The sequence below is a fragment of the Rhipicephalus microplus genome, chromosome X (genome assembly GCF_043290135.1).
Source record: "Rhipicephalus microplus isolate Deutch F79 chromosome X, USDA_Rmic, whole genome shotgun sequence".
NCBI lineage: Eukaryota > Metazoa > Arthropoda > Arachnida > Ixodida > Ixodidae > Rhipicephalus > Rhipicephalus microplus.
In genome coordinates, this window is record NC_134710.1 from 109466474 (window position 1) to 109485823 (window position 19350).

At 45.1% G+C, this 19350-nt stretch overlaps 1 protein-coding gene across 3 annotated transcripts in view; it reads right to left on the reverse strand.

Annotated features, from left to right (window-relative positions):
- LOC119176251 (alanine--tRNA ligase, cytoplasmic) overlaps positions 1 to 19350 on the reverse strand; it is a 93242-nt gene that overhangs the window by 26055 nt on the left and 47837 nt on the right. For 2 of the 3 annotated variants that reach the window (XM_075877401.1, XM_037427446.2), the window contains exons 12-13: positions 11643 to 11803; positions 2637 to 2753 (exon numbers count right to left, since the gene is read on the reverse strand). In XM_075877401.1, the coding sequence (XP_075733516.1) occupies positions 2637 to 2753; positions 11643 to 11803 (278 nt within the window). The remainder of the gene's footprint in view (positions 1 to 2636; positions 2754 to 11642; positions 11804 to 19350) is intronic. The other variant, XM_037427447.2, reaches the window with a different exon arrangement.

Consider the following 19350-nt stretch of genomic DNA (forward strand, 5'->3'; position numbering starts at 1 on the left):
ACTCGATATGACTTTCGGAAGAAGGAAAATAAAATAAATTTATTGTGGAAGTTTTCCTAAGTAAACATTTAATTATTCTGCAGTCAGTCATGTTACAATTTTACATAAAAATAATCATATCGTAGGCTCAAAATGCATGTGCCGCTAGTTTTTTTTTTTTTGTTCTTGTACACATTTCAAGCAAAAAAGCTATACGTTTCACATTTGTTCTGGAACGCGTCACAATAAAAGGCCCATCAATCATTGCAGTGCATTTGCAAAAGTAACCAGCTGCAATTATTCGCAGCACATTAAGGTCAAGTATATATACACTGACTAAGCACGACATTCAACTTGTGTGTTCAAGAGCATATAGACGATTTTCCGCAGCAGCGCCCATGCGCTGTTATGTCTGATCACATGACCATAAACTAGCCTTCTCCCAGCCAGTTGCTCAAGCATTGGGCCAGCGAAGCGGTGGTGGCCGCAAGCACCAGTAGCTGGGTTTAGAAGCCAACATGGCAGCAACCATGCAGACGCGGCTGCCCACTTCAATCCAAACTCATGCTTGCCACTCGCCCACTGTCATCACAGCAATAAATAGTGAAATCAGCTACTGCTTCGTGTCACCTCACACTGGGAACAAGACATTAGGCATATACTGTTTTCATTTAGGAGATTAGCTGTGTTTATTTAGCCATGCCTGCTAAGCCTTGTCTCCGAGAATTTGAGAATAAATCTCGAACATCCTGCAAAATACCAACGGATGCATTGCTCTCGAAGCTTCAGGTAAATAGAAAGCAAATAAACGTGTGTGTTGCAAACTTATGGGCCACGTAGCACAGGTGCACACAGCACAGGTCGACGACATAATAAGATAGAGGTAGAAGGAAACTGCACCTATAGATGCTGCCATATTTACTTTCCCTGCCGTGGCCATCTTTCTGCCATCGCCTTCTGCAGCACTGCTGAACAGCCACATCGCATCGTCTGCTCGGCGTCCCCATAGCGTCTGCTTTGCTTTTACTTGCGGGCGTGCAGACGCTACGAGGACGCCAAGCAGAACACGTGAAGCGGTTGTTGAGCAGTGCTGTAGAAGGCCACAGCAGAAAGACAGACATGGTAAGGAGATGTCCACGGTGTTGTGGCCCCATCTAGATTTGATGGAGCAAACAAGCTGCGAAAAATCGTCTATACATTCTTGGCCACTACTAGTCCCGAAAACATGCAAAAAACAAGTCGTACACATATGTGATTGATTGATTGATTGATATGTGGTGTTTAACGTCCCAAAACCACCATATGATTATGAGAGATGCCGTAGTGGAGGGCTCTGGAAATTTCGACCACCTGGGGTTCTTTAACGTGCTGTACACATATGTGAACACTGTGCCTCAAGGGAACATAGTAGTGCCAAGTTTGCAGTCAAATAATAACACGCAGTAACTGAATGAGGCAAGATAAGCAGCAAGGTGTGAAACATAAGTCAAACACATGATGAGACTGCAATAACAGAAGTCCAATAAGGAGTCAAGAACAAACTTACTGCAGCCATGAAACTGTTAACTTTTTCAGATTGCAACTTTTTTCATTGCACATATGATATTCAAAAGCTGCTGAAGTATCAACATGAATAAAAAGCATCATAATTCAGAATAAGTAAGTCTTCCACAAAACAATGACACCTGCCAGAGCATCATAATAAATCATGTCCTGTGCTTAATAATATTAATAATAAATGATGGGCTCTAGCACCCTAAACATTTCTTGTGCTGTCAATGTTTTTACCAGCTATTTCACTGAAGACATCCTAATGTTTACAAAGAGTACAGAAAAAACGATCAGCTTATTTATTTATTTATTTTACAATGCATTGTTTACCCCAACAGGTAATACAATTTGTCTGATATGCATGGATGAGTTCCTTCGTTAGATGACTCTGTTTTAATAATAACTTTATGAAAGACATTTACACCATAGCAACTGACCTGAAGACAGCCAATGCTCAAAGAGCTGCAATCTAAGTGATAATATTACCCTACTGCTCTTTACAAAGTATTCGTTTACAGAACTTGCCATGAAATATAGAACGGTGTTCATACAGTCTTGTCTACAGTCTGAACAGAACAAAAAGAAGAAAAACCTGGGCTAGTTGGTGATAGTTCATTTATGAACAGCTTACAGTGAGAGAAAGGATGAGGACGCAGACCAAGGATGCAATGACACGAGCGCCAACTCTTAACTGAAGTTTATTAGAAGGAAAGGCACGAATAAATACGAAGGCCAATTGGCTATCAACATAGCAGCTGCGGGCGTGCCAGTTCGCATTTCTATTTATTGGTGCCATTCCTTCATATAAACTTTACCTGAGAGTCAGCACTTGTGCAGTCACATCCTTGGTCTGCGTCCTCGTTCTTTCTTGCACCGTAAGCTGATCAAAAGCGAACGAAAGATATTCTGCAAAAAATGTAGGTGAAGTGATGCTATTTTTTACAGTAAATTTATGCAGAGACGTCTCAATCTCAGAGATCTTGCAAGTTCCTATGTGATTGAAGAAACTTATCCCTATGCACACATAAACAAAGATATACTAACATACACAAACTGTCACGCAATATGTAAGGTAGGGTATTACAAGATATAGACGGTAATCTCACTTTATCAATCCCCATTTCTGCTTCGTCCTTCGGGTGAATTACTCCAGTTGTCACCATACCTTTGTGAAAAACAAAGCCACTGCAGTTTCTCACATCATGAATAATGACTTCACCACTCTGAAAACAAATATAATGAGATGCAAATATTTTAGACCAGATTATATAGACATAGCCAAACTCAGATATACCGAGTTACATACTAAAAATTTAAGTGTATAATGTATAAGTCCAGGTTCTTTTCACTTCCGCATTCAATATATTGAATGCTGCACCATACTGCACCACTGCAAGTTTGCTCCTTGTTATAACCGTCGTCAGTAGGCGCTGTGCTGTCGCTGAGAAGCGTAGCCGGGCAGCGTTCCCACGCCTGGAACCACAGTTCTCTCGGAACCAGCGTAAAGAGCTGACAGGGGAGCTGCGCTCTTTTAATCCTCAAACAAGTAGCCGACTGGCCGGCTGCCTATGCCCGCCAGGTATTGTCCCTGCTAGCCGGAGGATGAGACGCCGTGTCGCCACGATGCCGTAAGCCGTTCCAGAGAGGACAACAAAGACAGCATCTTCCTTGGAAGAAAACGCGGCCGCCGCCACAAATTGCCCTGCTAATTGAGCGAACAGATTGGCAGACCGTTTGATGTATGCTGTCAGGAGCTTGGGACCCCTCGACTAGCGGCACACACACGATGAGGAAGAGCCCCTCTGGCGCCACCTTGCAGTGCAGTGATCACGACTCAATATTGGATGTTCACGTGGGCCGTGCATGCTCATACCCCTCGCCTGTTGTGTGCGTGTGTGATTGGTGTTCCACTCAAGAAGGAGGAGCCCGACAGGGCTTATAACGCCGCCGCAGAGTGCTGGACGTCGCTCTGACCCATGTAACGGTTCAACCACCACGCTCGTGGTTTGTGAACTCCTAAGCTCATGCTGTAAATAAGTGTAAATAGTGCCATAAACCTGTTTGTTTTTCGTATCCCCAATTTGTCAGCATTCGTTTCCTCAACCCGAAGCTACACCATGCTACCACAAAAGACCGGGCAGACCCCGGTCAGCGACTACAGGAGAACAGCGCCGGGATCCACAAACACTGGAGTACAGCGCTGAGATCCGCAACAACTGGTGGCAGCGGTGGGATCCGAAGCTACTACTGGTGAACAGCGCCGAGAGCTACCGCATCGCTGAGATCCACAACAACTGGTTGGCAGCGGTTGGATACGAAGCTACAAGTGACAACAACAGTCGGCCCAAGGAAAGCAGCTGGCTCGAGACTTGGACCACGTATGGGTGAGTGCTTGGCTTTTGCTTTGAGTGAACCAGGTTCTAGAAGAGGGTTGAATTTTAGAACTGGTAGGTAACTTTTTCGAAAGATTCAGTTTCCCCATTTCGGGAAGTTATTTTTGGAAGTAGCGAGCACTCAGTACGATCATGGACTTACGAGAGCTGCAGAAGCCGGACTTATTGCTGTTGTGTGAGGAATTGGGAATCGATGCAAAGGGTTTGGCACGAAAACGCATAATCATTCAAGTGATTAATTATTTGGGGGCTGAGGAGCTCAGTGAAGCATGGGACCTCATCAGTCAAAGAAAGAGACAGCAGAAGGAAGAGGAGGAGAGGCGTGAGCGTGAAAGAGAGGAACGTCGCTTAGAAAGCGAGCGTGAAATAGAAATACTGGTGCACGACATTGCGATCCGCAAACGAGAACTCAAGTTGAGGAATAGGTCGGGCAGTAGTCCCCAGCAAGTGGTACCTTATCGCAACTTGAAGGCCGAGTTCTGGATGTCTAGGTACATGCAGCCATATACAGATTCAGGGGATAGATATTGGCTTGTATTTGATGATATTTGAGCGGAAGTGCGAGTAACTGTCATTTGAGCGAGACACATGGTGTCAAAGGCTACTCACGGTTCTGCCTTGCGAGGCAGATGAAGCTGTTGCGCGACTCAGTGAGCAGGATGCGAACAGCTACGAGGTAGTTAAGGCGGAGATGTTCCGGATATTCAGAACTTCTGTCTGGAGAAAGGAAGAGCAGCTCAGACAAGAGTCTGAAAGCGAGGCGTGTTGGAAAGCGCTGGACGTCGAAGCGCGTCGTGAAACGCTAGAACCAGAAATCGCGCTAGAAAAGGGCCCACATATTCTCGAATGCATCAATGTAAATGATGTAGAGAACGAGGCCTTGGCCGGTCTCGAGGTAGAGATAGTATCAAAAGACGGTCCTTGCGAGGATGAGGTGTGTGCCAGCAGCCCTAATGGGCTCAGTAAGAAGCTGGAAACCATCCTCATGCCTCGAGAGGACGTCTTGAGATCGTCACATGCAGATAGGGTTAGCACAGTGGCTAAACACAGCGAGAACGCGACGCTTCAGGAGTGCAGCGATGCCATTGGAGAGGGCCCAGTTAATCGTTTCATCAGCGTTAACAAAGATAATTTGGCCCGGCAGTCCGTCGTGACACCGAGTTCAAAATGTGTGAGCGTGGGGAAAAATGTTGCACAAGCTCCAACGAGCTTCCCAACCCCTCATTTCCCGACGCGACATGATGATGGCATCGAGAGAAAAGGGGCAAGCAAACATCGCCGAAAATGAAAGAAGCGGAAGCGCACCGCACTGTGTAAGCCTAAGGCAGATCCCACTCCATCTCGAGAAAGACGAAAGGCTAGGCCGTTAATCCGTTTCAAGAAACGTCAATGGTGGTGTTCATAGAGGCACAAGCGGCGAGCCAGGTGTAGAGGGGGAAAAGGAGGTACGCCACCCCAACGCAGCGTGCGGTTCAGTTCGACAACTTCTGGAAAGCGTCCTTTGCCGAAGGGTCAGAGTCGAAAGGGCAGAGTGGCTAAATACCGCGTAGGGGAGAACACAAAAGAAAAATGGCACAGGCTTCCCCCCTGCTTCTAGCACCCCTTTCACATTACCGAAGAAAGCCGGCCGAAGTGCAGAATGAGGTGTGACGGCAGGACACAGCCTAACGTTCATGTGTTTAGTAGCCTCAGGCATGCTGGAAAATTGCCGGGACCGCGACCCCATCGTGTGCGATTCAAGCGAATCTAGTTGAGAAAAGGGGGCGGTCAGTTTGAGTATTTTTTGTACGTGCGTGTTAAATATGGCTGCTCAGTATTGCATTGGAGATGCAGATTTCAGCCAGTTTAATTTTGTAAGTTACGTGGCGCGGTGAAAAATTTTCAATAGTAAAACCGCTGAACTGAAGGCTGAAAATTGAAGTCCGTTAATCATTTGTACGAATATACCGAGAAGGTAAAACAAAAAAAATATGTGTTAATTTTTTTTAGTGTTTCAAAGGTTTAGTGTAGTTTCGTATGCCTTCACTGTCACGTGAATGTGGCGTGAATTGGCATTTAAGGAAGAAGATATTAACATAAACTGAATGATTTCGTAAAATGTTAGGTTTGGCGCGACACAGTGGAGTTGTCGTTGCGTGCATTGAGAATTGAGAGTCATTGGTGCACGGTTTTAGCATAAAACCTATGCAATTGCTTTTTAGGTCTTCTTACCTAGAATTATTTTTGTGTTGTACACAACGTACCGTAAGAATGTTAGAAAAACTGCGACGGATCAGCCACTCAATTTTGAAAACTCCTGATTACGACCGAGTTACTGACATGTGGGAGATCGAGGCCTAGGTGCCGTTCTATGTCAGGATGACAGTGGCAACGGGTATGATGCAATCTACTTAAGCCAGAAATTGGGTTCTTGAGAGATAACGTACGGCGCTTCAGGAAATGAATGCGCTTGCCTAGTGTAGGCCATTCATCAGTTGCAGTGTTATCTCAGAGGTGCTAAATTTAAACTAGGGACAGACATTTTTCCCCTTACTTGGCTGCAAACCGTGACATCAAAGAACAGTCGCCTTGTGAGGCAGAGCTTGATTCTTCGAAAATATAATTTTGGCATTAGGTAAAGGGAAAATTGAATGGAAACATTGACGTGCTCAGCCGCTTTTTCTAAGCCATTCTGGGGTGCTCTTGATGTATCAAAATTGATATTTTAGTTTTTTTTCGTGCATCTTATTATGAGAATGTTTAAGATAGCACGTTTGGTTTCTCAGCACAAGTGAGTCCTGATAGTTTTGAGTGTGAGCTTTTTGTTAAAGCTAGTGAAGAATATTGGTTTGCCATCCCTCTTTTGGCTTGGTTTGTTCGAAGGGGGCCGAGTGCTTGCTTGTGCATGTGGTAGAGCTTCAGAAACGGTGTCGAAGATTCGGCAATTACCCAGACCATGCCACAAGCGAAGGCCAGTTCCTGGCATTCAACTATGGACCCTTTCGTCGTCCCTGCGAGCAACAGCGGTGACTGCTGCCCTCCGTGACTCATCTGGCAAGGGGGAAGCTGTTACGACCGTCGTCAGTAGGCGCCGTGCTGTCGCTGGGAAGCGTAGCCGGGCAGCGCTTCCATGCCTGGAACCACAGTTTTTTCGGAACCAGCCTCCAGAGCTGACGGGGGAGCGGCGCTCTTTTAATCCTCAAACAAGTAGCCGACTGGCCGGCTGCCTATGCCCGCCAAGTATTGTCCCTGCTAGCCGGAGGATGAGACGTCGTGTCGCCACGACGCCGTAAGCCGTTCCAGAGAGGACAACAAAGACAGCATCTTCCTTGGAAGAAACTGCGGCTGCCGCCACAAATTGCCCTGCTAATTGAGCGAACAGATTGCCGGACCGTTTGATGTATGCCGTTAGGAGCTTGGTACCCCTCGACCAGCGGCACACACACGATGAGGAAGAGCCCCTCTGGCGCCACCTTGCAGTGCAGTGATCACGACTCAATATTGAATGTTCACGTGGGCCGTGCATGCTCGTACCCCTCGGCTGTTGTGTGCGTATGTGATTGGTGTTCCACTCAAGAAGGAGGAGCCTGACAGGGCTTATAACGACGCCGCAGAGTGCTGGACGTCGCTCTGAACCATGTAACGGTTCAACCACCACGCTCGTGGTTTGTGAACTCCTAAGCTCATGCTGTAAATAAGTGTAAATAGTGCCATAAACCTGTTTGTTTTTCGTATCCCCAATTTGTCAGCATTCGTTTCCTCAACCCGAAGCTACACCATGCTACCACAAAAGACCGGGCAGACCCCGGTCAGCAACAACTGGTGATCAGCGCTGGGATCTGAAGCGACTACAGGAGAACAGCGCCGGGATCCACAACAACTGGATTACAGCGCAGGGATCCCCAACAACTGGTGGCAGCGGTGGGATTCGAAGCTACTACTGGTGAACAGCACCGAGAGCCACCGCAACTGGGTGAACATCGCTGAGATCCACAACATCCTCCCAACTAGTCCATGATCACTTGTGCCATCAAAAATATTCCATGTCAACATAATGGCACTGTAATGGCAAATTCTGCAAAACATAGTATAGAATCTAGAAGGCAGTTTGAGGAATGGAGCAAAAGAGCAGGTTTCGTGCATCTCAAAATAAGGATAGCTCGTACAGTGAAAATATTACGTTTGTGCTCTATACTAAGCAAGCTTCACCACAACACAGCTATGTAATGCAGTGAAAAATACCAAAAGCAGTAAAGCATACAATGTGTGGCCATTTATTAGCAGAAATATTGAGGACCATCAAAGAAACACCTTCCATTCCGATACATGCATTCCAAAAACTTGGGTAAAATTCAATAATCAGTAAACGTGTATGCTTCTCTCAGGCTTGGAGAAAAAATCAGTCCATTCTTGATTTTCATGATTTAAGAGACTGCTGAATACATGCACAGTTTTCAGATAAGCTTTGGATAGGCAAACTTTTTATTTCAAATGGTTTATATATTGAACTGCTTCATGATTCCTTTCAAGTTTGATATTTCTTCTCTACTGTATAACACAAAAGAAATTTGAGAAGAAGAAAAGTATGCTACCAAGCAAAGCAAAGTGACGTGCTTTATGAACTCCCCTTGCTTTAATATTGTCACACTGTGAAGTTCACAAAAGGGTCAACACGGGTTCTAACTAAAGCAAGTTCAAAAACAAACCTTTGAATTTTATGCTTTGAAATCCACATAGCAAGCTTATCTACTACAATTAGGCATAATACCCTATTTGTTATATAAATAACTCCCATCGCTTAGTTCATATGACTTCCCTGTTCAAATTCAAAACATTTAGTTTTGTTCAACTGGTCACAAGAAATAAAGAAGTGAAGGAATGACCGACCTAGTTTATTGACAATAAACAAGAAGGAAATAGAGCACTTGTGTTTGTTTGTCCATGACTTACTGGCCTCTTTCTTTACAACATGACATAGTACAACACACACATGCATGTGGCCATTGACAGGGGGATACAAAAAAAAAAAACACGTCCCCCCGCCCCCCTTAGTTACACCAACACTTGCCTTGCTCCAGCCACACCAGTACTAAGGAGCACTGGTGTGGCTGGCACGCGCTTGTCTACTGGCATACATCCAAGTAGCTACACACAAGGCTGAGCCAAGAATCATATGACTGAAACCGAGCATTCTCACTACTATGATACAGCTGCTATACAGCTACGATACAAGCAAGTGAAACCAAGGGTGCAGTGGGGGCAAGAATCCCTACAAGTTTTCTAGCAGAAAAGCCACAATACCCTTCTCTGCCCCCTCCCCTGTTTAATTGCATAAAAATAATTCACTATTAATAAAAGATGAATTAAAGTGAGCAGCAGTGATGCCATATGTACTAAACAAAAATGTGAATTGTAGAATGGCTTTATTTTCAAGGGAATTATCCTGAAATGTGCTACCACATACACCAATTATTTACTTAAGTTTATCAATTTATCATCACAGAATTTGGGATGGTTTTGCTTGGAATTTCAATGCATTTTTTAATCAAATTTTGGGGAAAGATACCTCATAGTGATGCTAATGTTAAGATGTCTTGCAAAGCAACCTTACTTTAATATGTGCTACTGTACTGCTTTAATTTCAAAATGCCAACATACCTGCCAAGTTCAAGGATTCTGAATACAGGAGATTTCCACAACGGAGGGGGCAGGGTGCAATGAATTATTTGTCCCTATTTTTTTTGGCACCACAAAGAAACCCATGGACAAACAAGCAAAAAAACATCGCAAAAAATAAGAGAGGGTGGGGGGTCTCATTCGCAAGCGCCAACATCAGTGATGCGGTCTTGAAGTGGCTTGGAGTGGCCGAACACACGAGAGTAGGGTTTCCCAGTAAGGTGAGAGTCTCAAAGGATCAACACAGCTAGCAGAATCTATTTCCTTCAAAACAACTCGCTTATGCCTTCCTGGGACACACGTGAACGGATGGGACGCGCAGCTGGCTGCCGCAAAAGCGCGGGTCAAAGCTTTGCTCACTACTAGATTCTTTTCACAGGAACGCCAAAACGCGTCTGGCCCCTTTTTATTGTGATAGCAATTATATGGACAGTCCCGGCTGGTGTTTTGCCGTCACCGCCGTCATTCACCGTATATGTATACGTATCTATATACCTATATATATGAGCACCCAAGGAAAAAAAAAAAAAAAAAGCCGCCCGCACTCGGCGCCCGCCCAGCTAGTCGCGATGCGCCCATGCGCGTTTATCTTTCACGCGTACTATGCCCCGCTGATGGGGGGAGGGGTAGATGCTTGTGCGCCCGCGCTTATCTTTTCGTGGGGAGAATCGTGTGCCTTCGGCATTCACCGGAACGATTGTGTTAGTTGCCCGGCCCACAAAGGTCACTTCCGTCTTTGCACAGGTCCCCTTTGTGAAAAGAGCGCACTTTTCATACACAGCGAGGTATAACTGGGACACTTGTTAGTTTGTACTACTCATCTGTACTTGTGATTACGCATCGCATCGTTTTTCTTTAAACAGCTCATTACGTGTCGAGCGGTAAACGTTAGTTCGCTCTCGTCCTGTGTGCATCGTTCTCGTGCGTCATTTGTGAGTGAGCAGCGCACTGCATATTTCAATCTGCTTGCCGTTCTCAGCGAGACCTTCTAGGTTGTTGCTGTCGCATTTATTGCTTCGCCCTTACAGCAAAACTGTGACTTTTTTTACGTATATACGGCCTTTAATCTACCGCTGCGTGTCCTCAGAGCTTGTAGATCGCTATCGCGTCACCGCGACCACGGTTTTGTGCGCGGCGGTTGCGGAAAACGGTAGTTTCTTTTATAATTCCAGTCTGCTTGCCTGCGCCCGCGCCTACAAAACTAAGTCGTTTTATGCCATCTGCGTTCGCATCTGCCACAGTTTTGTCCGCAGAGTTTGCGGAAAGCAGAGTTGCTTTGACTGATCGAGCGCACACTTTCGGGGCTCTGTCAGTTACGTCGCCGCCATACATGATTGCGCGAAGAGCGACCACGGTTTCGTTCACAGCGGTTGTGGCAACGACAATCACGCGCACTGTAGAAGACAGTGCGAGTGCAGGTCGCAGGCGTACTTCCGAAGCTTCGGGTACGCTGCTCTCGGCCTTCGTTCGACGATTTCCGTACTAAAGTCCATATCACCCGCCACGATTAGGAAATGTGTTCGGAACATTCGAATTTAGGCCCAACAGACATAGAGGAATTTGGCTGGGCAATTTCACAAATTCGTACCTGCCGCGGTTTCCCATCACTGAGATTGTACTGTACATTTAAATGAACACCTCTTAAACTCATTCGTAATAAAATGGGGTAGGTTAAAAAAGCCTGGAGCTTACCGAGCTGTTTTTTTGTCAATGCGGCCAGATCACGCACAGAAATTTCTATTTCCGGGAGAATTTCATAAAAAAATGTAAGAAACTGTCCACATCCGGGAGTCTCCCGGCCAATCCGGGAGACTTGGCAGGTATGCAACATGCAACTAAAAATGAATCATTAAAGAGTTCAATTGCCCACTTTAGGTAATAAACCAACTGAAATTTTTACTGCTTCTAATATATGCCCATCCATGTGTTGTATTACAGAAAGCTGAAGCATTGGTATTACCGGTATTTTTGTTTTATTTTCCAAATAAATATTTTTTAAAAACCTGATGAATGACAAAGAAATTGGTGGCAAATACTTTTTAGCTACAGTAACAAGACAACCACCTTTGTTTTGATGTATCCAGTGTCAGAGACTTGGCCTCCATTTTCAAAGTAGAAGTTTGTAGCATTGGTTACAACAAGACAGTGTTCTCCTTGTCTGGCACTGGTAACACTCTGGCCATTGCTAAAGACAGCTTCAACAGTTGTCTTCAATGATGGGAAATCTATAATAAAAGTAAACAGCTTTTAAGAATGTCGTATGGCGAACAGAAAACATTTCTGTGATACCTATTTGCTTATGAAGGAAAGAAAATATAGACTGAGGGCTCGTATCTTTGATACAACCTAAACAATAGGTTGTATCACACTACGAAAACAATAGACAATAAAGCAAAGGAAAGAATCAAATACATTATTCATAGTTTTTTTTATCACTGTGCTGTAATAGTTGTGACACAAATGGAAAGAAATTGAAGTGGACCAAAAAACATCAGTGCAGGATGGGACCGAACCAGCACCTTTCAAATTATCCATACAAATTACCCATGCAATACTCTACTAATTGAGCAATGGTAATCCATTTCATTGGGTATTTTTGTGAGTGTAATCCTGGCAGCGTTAAGATGGCACCATTTATAGCCACATTGGCGAATGTGGAACATTCTTCTTTTGCCTAGCATGAGTCACGTAGTAAGCGATCTTATCCCATGCTGGCAGCTGACAAATAAAACCTTGCATGCTACCTAAAGGCAAGACGTCTGCCATAATGTGACCCTTTCTATGAAAGTAGGAAGGAAGGGGAATGAACTGAAGGCACATTTTTTTTTTTGTCAGACACAACCTAACAAGGACAATAGAGAATAAAGCAAAGGAAACGCTAGCATATACTCCACTCTGTGACTTATCATTGAAATACAGCATTGCTGAAGACAGCATTGTTCAAAGTGCTAGCTAGAGAAGCGGCTTTTTGTCTAAGCTCTCAGGGTATCACAGGCTCTTGGCATTGCAGGCTTATAGACATGAACTAGTGCATATATAGCAAAGGAAGGGAGTAGGCATAGGTTAGGCTTATGCAAATATTTGGGTGCTTCAAGTACTCAAACAAATATTATAGAATTCCAATTCACTTCGATTTGAATTTAAATTATCGAAAATTAGGAAATATTTGAAGTGTATATTAATCCGCAAGTAACTTCCTGTAAAGGTGGCTTCACAGCAGTGACTGGGTTGCTAAGCTGTGAAAGCATCTACTCAAGCGTATATCAGTTCGCATGTAAGCCTTTGTAAAGCTGTTATGAAATAGAAACAGCACAATATTCTACACTGGGACACACTAAAGAAGTGAAACAGAAAGCACCGTCTTTTGTGTGTCTCTGTCTAAAATATCGCGCTCTTCCTACTTCATAATGCAAAACAAATTAGCCCAATGCTTCACTTCACCTGTAAAGGTGGTTTCACTGCAGTAAAGTGCCAACTGTGAAAACACTTATCCAAAATATCCGTACCACCGCAAAGCCTCATTTTAAAGCTAAATGAACGTATTAACTTCACATTGATTCATTGTTTTTTTCTAGATTAAAACATTGTTATACCTTATATTTTCTAAGTATAGCAAATTTTAAGATGTAAAATATATATCAGGTTATCATTTGCATTCTACCGGAAGTCATATCCTGCTATTTCCAACCTTTTTTCCTCTTTCTTCGAACCAAAGAAATGGCATTTGCACAGGCGTTGCTTAAATTTAAAAAAAATGATTGTGCAGGTTAGCCAGGTCATAAAAAATATGCCCCCTTTTTTTTATAATATGTGATATATACTATCTGAATTTGATTCGAAATTATTCGTCGAAAGTTTCAAATTCGCTTCAAACTAAAGTTCACAATTTGCACAAGGCTAGCAAGAGCAAGATATAACAAAGCATAGTGCTGCAAAGCACTTTAAAAAAAAAGAAGAAACAATATAATGAACTTGCTTTCCTTTGTTGTAGCACTTAAACTCATAGCTCTCATGCAAATCACAAAATTATTTTTTCAGAAACAAATGTTCACTTGAAACCAGAAACATTCACATTTGAATTTTTGCTAATGACAGTCAGATAACAATGTGTCAGTTAGCCATCTATATTGCACCCCATAAAAGCTTAAAATAAAAACTTCAACAGCTGACAACACATTTGCCAGCAACTAAACGAAAAATCGAGAGATACTCTTCAAACACTGAACAGGAAAAATAAAAGCAGACTAATCAAGGAGTACAAAAACACATATCAAATGTACATGTTTGAGCAAAACATTACCAATCTGTAAACAAGGTCATGTGACCGCATGAGCCAAATATTATTACATAGTATGCGCAGAAAATGTATAAACCTTTGTCAGAACCTCTCAAAAATCACTAGCACTCGTACCTTCACAATGCCAACGGCAGTTACGTAGCAAGTAACCTTACAGGTATCGGTAGTCTGAGAAGTACATGCTAATATTGAGTTAAATAAACTAAAATCGTATATGCCCACAATTTCAAAAAGACAGACAAAATATTTATCTTCCTTCTTTTGATCTCAACTGACAATCATCTACATAATGTTTCATTTCCTTTTACATGTATTTGAGACAAACTGGTGTACTGTATGAGCATGCGCCTCGAAACATCACATGTTTAGATAGGTGACTTGCCTCATATTGAGTACACTAGAAAAGTACTCACTTATGCAAATTGTCCCCTCCCAGTCCACAAGTATGATTAGCCACACAAGCTAGTCATCTTGTATATGCTGTTAAGTTTGGCCTGGAAATTCGTCTGGGCAGATGCCATTGTGCGTAAGCCGGTCTACTGGGGAGGCTCTAAATCTCTTCGGCGCCCAGTCTGCCAGACGCTGTCGAAGATTTGAGCAATTACCCAGACAATGTGGCAAGCAAAGGCGAGTTCCTGACTTTCAAATGCGGACCCTTTCGTCGTCCCTTCAAGCAGCAGCGGTACCTGATGACCTCGGCGACTCATCTGCCGACGGGGAAGCTGTTGTGACCGGCGCCACAGCTGACGGGGGAGCGGCGCTCTTTTAATCCTCAATCAAGTAGCCGACCAGCCGGCTGCCTATGCTCGTCAGGCATTGTCCACGCTAGCTGGAGGATGAGACGTCGTGTCGCCACGACGCCGTAAACCGTTTGAGAGAGAACAACAAAGACAGCATCTTCCTTGGAAGAGACCGTGGCGGCCGCCGCAAATCACCCCGCTGATTGAGCGAACCGATCGGCGGACCCTTTGATGTATACTGTCAGGATCTTGGGACCTCTCGACTAGCGGCACACACACGACGAGGAAGAGCCCTGCTAGCCCCACCTTGCAGTGCAGTGATCACGACTCAATATTGAACGTGCACGTGGGCCATGCATGCTCGTTCCCCTCACCTGTTGTGTGTGTGTAATTGGTGTTCCACTCGGAGAGGAGGAGCCCAACAGGGCTTAAAACGACGCCGCAGAGTGCTGGACGTCGCTCTGAACCATGTAACGGTTCAACCACCACGCTCGTGGTTTGTGAAACCACTAACCCTTCTTTGCTGTAAATAAGTGTAAATAATGCCATAAACCTGTTTGTCTCTTCTTGCCAGCGTTCGTTTCCTCCACCCGGTTACACAACGCTACCACAAGAGACCGGGTAGACCCCCATTCGCAACAACTGATGGCAGCGGTGGTATGCCATCAGCGAACTTCCTCCTGCGACCTTAACAACTGGTTGGCAGGTGTGAGATGAACTTCACGACATGGTGCTGTGCTGTGGTGAGTGCTTGGTTTTTGCTATAACTTTCCAGGCTTCATGTTGTGAGTGTGAATTGATTAGAAGCTGGATTGTGTGTGAATTAGGGAGATTACCGTTTCTGAGTTTTGAGTTGTAGGGATCCCCTATTTATGTGTGAAATGCAGGACCAAAGTACAACGGCATTCATGGCGTGGAAGGCAATGCTAAGCTAAGAGATGAACTTTTGGCTGTGAGTAAGCATCTAGGCATTGAAGTGGAGGAAGGAATGAGCAGGACAGCGATTGTGAGGCTGATCGCGCAAAAAGCTAGTGAGGAGGAGATTAAACACGCGGTAGAGATTTTAGAAAAACAGAAAAGAGACAAAGATGAAAGGGATAGAAAAGAGCGTGATCGAGCACGCAACTTGGTGATTGAACAATTGGAACAGAAAATCGAGGCAATAAGACGGAAAATTCAGCCATTCGTAAGTGTAACTCAAGAGAAGTGCGAGAAAAACATAAGTGAGGTGCAGTTGATAGCCGTAGACAAGGCTAGCACGTTTAAGGACATCAGCAGGTTCGATGAAGAACCAAATTTGAGTGCTGCTAAAGATGCTGCGCTGCATAGAGAGGCCGACGAAGGCCAGAGCGAATGCGACGAGGTGCTGTGCCAGTTTAATGCTAGCGAAACAACTAGGATAGCTGTAGAAAGGCTGGGACAGACTTCAACTGTGTTTGTCGCGACGGTGGATCTTGCAAATGAGGTTGAAGAAGTCAAGAACACCGGAAAAAGCTCAGGAGAAGCAGCGAAAGTAGATGATAAGAACCGTGCGGTTGTAGACAGCTCCCATGAATGCGAGAGAAATTTTTTTTTGAGAAACAGCGGCATTGTTCTTCAGTGTGTTACGCTGCCCGCCAGTCCAAAATGTGAAACAGATGTTTCTTTAGAAAATCATTTAGACTGCGCGGGCCAGACAGCTGACAAATGCTGTGAGAGGGTGAGCGAGTTTGAGATGCGAGCGGGAAGCTCCGAAACGAGTCGCAAAAAGAGGCGCAGACGCAAGAGACGTCGGAGAGCCGCGAGTGAGACAAGCAGCTTTACGCGTGTTGAGAAAGGTTCGAAGCCTATTAGCGCAGCAAGCAGAACTAGGAATTTTGCATCGGCGTCAAAGTTCATTTGTATGCGTCTGACCTGCCGGACGAAAAAAAAAGGGAACAGCAAGTCCTTCGCAAATGAAATCAAATGGGAGGTGCCAGGTTAGTTGGGTGCGTGAGTACAAAGTTAACACAGGTGAATCGGCCCGACATGGCAACAGTGCTAGGAAATGGAACTGCCAAAGTAGTGTGCCAGGTGGTGCAGAAGCACCCTTGAGCTGTAGAACAGCCGATGACGCAACCTGAGGCGAACTTCCTAGTAGTGGGGGAAAGACTGGTCGCAAACGTTGCCGCAAGAAAGCGGAACGACTAAGGAATATAAAAGGTGGCAATCGGTCTTGCGAACGGGACAAAGGTAGGTCATCAGCCAGTTCAACAAGAAGGTCTTTGTGTCGTGCAGTAAGGCACAAGCGGCGAAATGATAGTCTACAGCGTGCATCCTCGCGACGGAATGTGCGGTGGAGATTTCGGGCTTTGTATGGGCAAGAGTGTCGAACATGTGCTAGAAGAAGGGCCACAATAGTTAAGCACCCCACAGGAGCCAGCCCAAAGAGGGCATGGCCACTCTTTCCCACGCATTGCTGGGGTCCCCTCCGACAGATTGACAGAAGTGTGCTGAAATCGGGAATGAGGCGTAACGCTGCCGTTCAGCTAGTAGCACGTGCACGTTGTGGACTCGGGCGTTCTCGAAATCTGCCAAGACCACGACCGCCACGAGTGCGATTGAAGTGAGGGACAACTGTAAGCTGGTGAGTTGGACAAAGGAGTGTTCTTAGAAGCATGCTGGCTTGCTTAATTTTGGTTTTGAAGTAATATTCCTTTGTCAGCTCTCCAGCTAGTTCGTGTGACAGCAGTTCTTCCCTTCTAGATCTTTTTTTTAAAGCATTGTAAGTGTATTTAGTTGAGTTGTTATGCGTAAGCAGTGGCCCGTATCAGTCTGCCGACTGTATCAAATTAGTTTTCTTTGATATAAGAGCACGTTAGTCGCGAATGAAGACTTGTACGCCCCGCAGGTTTTTAAAGCGTGGTAGCATTGTCGAGCGAAGCCGTAGATTGTATGCTACGTACCTTTTGTTGTGTAGCGCGAAGCTGTCAACCGTCTTAAAAAAAAAGTAAATGAGCATTCCTAAAGGTTTGAGAATAAAACCAAAAGCGATTTTCGAAATGCTGATGTTTGAGAATCATTCAATACAGGGTTTTTAGCACAAAACATACGCATGTTTTGTTAGGTGCTCATGACTTGTGCGGCATTTAGCGTTATTTTTCATTGCGTGTTGTTCTTCGTGAACATTAGAGTTTAGACGCGTGCTTAGTAGTGCCTAGGTTATAGGGATATGATCTTTGGTTAGGTGTGTGTGTGTATGCTAGTGCTCTTTGAATGAGAGTATGATGTCGTGCTAGGGCGCACAGCAAAGTCCTGTGCGTTCTTTAAAGACAGGGGCTGACATGAGGCTACATTCAGTTAACGAGGGTGCTAGTATGTGAGGTTAATTTGCTTTTGTTAATTTAGTGAGCGCTCACAGTTCAAGTGATTTGTTGAGCTGATGAGAGTAGATTTCACCAAACTTTGAGGCTAGAGATACATTTCTAGAGTTTATAAAAACGCAGTTTGATCTGTTGTGAGTGAGTTTTCGTTGGCGTCATGGTGTCCTCCAAGTAGGCACTCACGACTACGTTTTAAGTTTGTAATGAGAGAATATAAAATGCACCCAGATACCTTTTGTAGGTTCAGGCTGCATTTGTGTGGAATTTAGGTAGTTGTCTTTCATGAAATTAGTCATGAAGTTAGATGTAAGTTACAACTTAGTTGGGTGGATGGTAGGAGAAAGCTAGTTTTGAATGGGATTACGGTTATATGGGGCCAAATTGTATTTGCCTTTGTGTGTTTTTCTCACACGGCAATTTGTTCCATCTTTGGTAAGCATCTCCACGTCCACGATTGTTGTAACTTTTAGCGTACAGGTTTTCCTTTTTGTGTTGAGAAGCCTGGAGGGTTTTAAGTGGGTCCAATGTGCTTGACTGCAGCATGGTATTGTGTTGTGGGTTTCGCCTTGCTGTTGTCGATCATTGTGAGCTGGTTTGGAAGTTGCTTACGAGTTCGCAGCTGGAGGGTCAAAGCCAGGCTATCGTCCTCGTCACCAACCATTCTCTTCGTGCCCAGCAGTTGGGAGCGCTGGCCAGCCGAGATTTTCCAGGCGGCGGAGGAGCTGTTAAGTTTGGCCTGGAAATTCGTCTACTGGGGAGGCTCTCAATCTCTTCGGCGCCCAGTCTGCCAGACGCTGTCGAAGATTTGAGCAATTACCCAGACAATGTGGCAAGCAAAGGCGAGTTCTTGACTTTCAAATGCGGACCCTTTCGTCGTCCCTTCAAGCAGCAGCGGTGCCTGATGACCTCGACGACTCATCTGGCGACGGGGAAGCTGTTGTGACCGGTGCCAGAGCTGACGGGGGAGTGGCGCTCTTTTAATCCTCAATCAAGTAGCCGACCGGCCGGCTGCCTATGCTCGTCAGGCATTGTCCACGCTAGCCGAAGGATGAGACGTCGTGTCGCCACGACGCCGTAAACCGTTCGAGAGAGAACAACAAAGACAGCATCTTCCTTGGAAGAGACCGTGGCGGCCGCCGCAAATCACCCCGCAAATTGAGCGAACCGATCGGCGGACCCTTTGATGTATACTGTCAGGATCTTGGGACTTCTCGACTAGCGGCACACACACGACGAGGAAGAGCCCTGCTTGCGCCACCTTGCAGTGCAGTGATCACGACTCAATATTGGACGTGCACGTGGGCCGTGCATGCTCGTTGCCCTCACCTGTTGTGTGTGTGTAATTGGTGCTTCACTCGGAGAGGAGGAGCCCGACAGGGCTTAAAACGACGCCA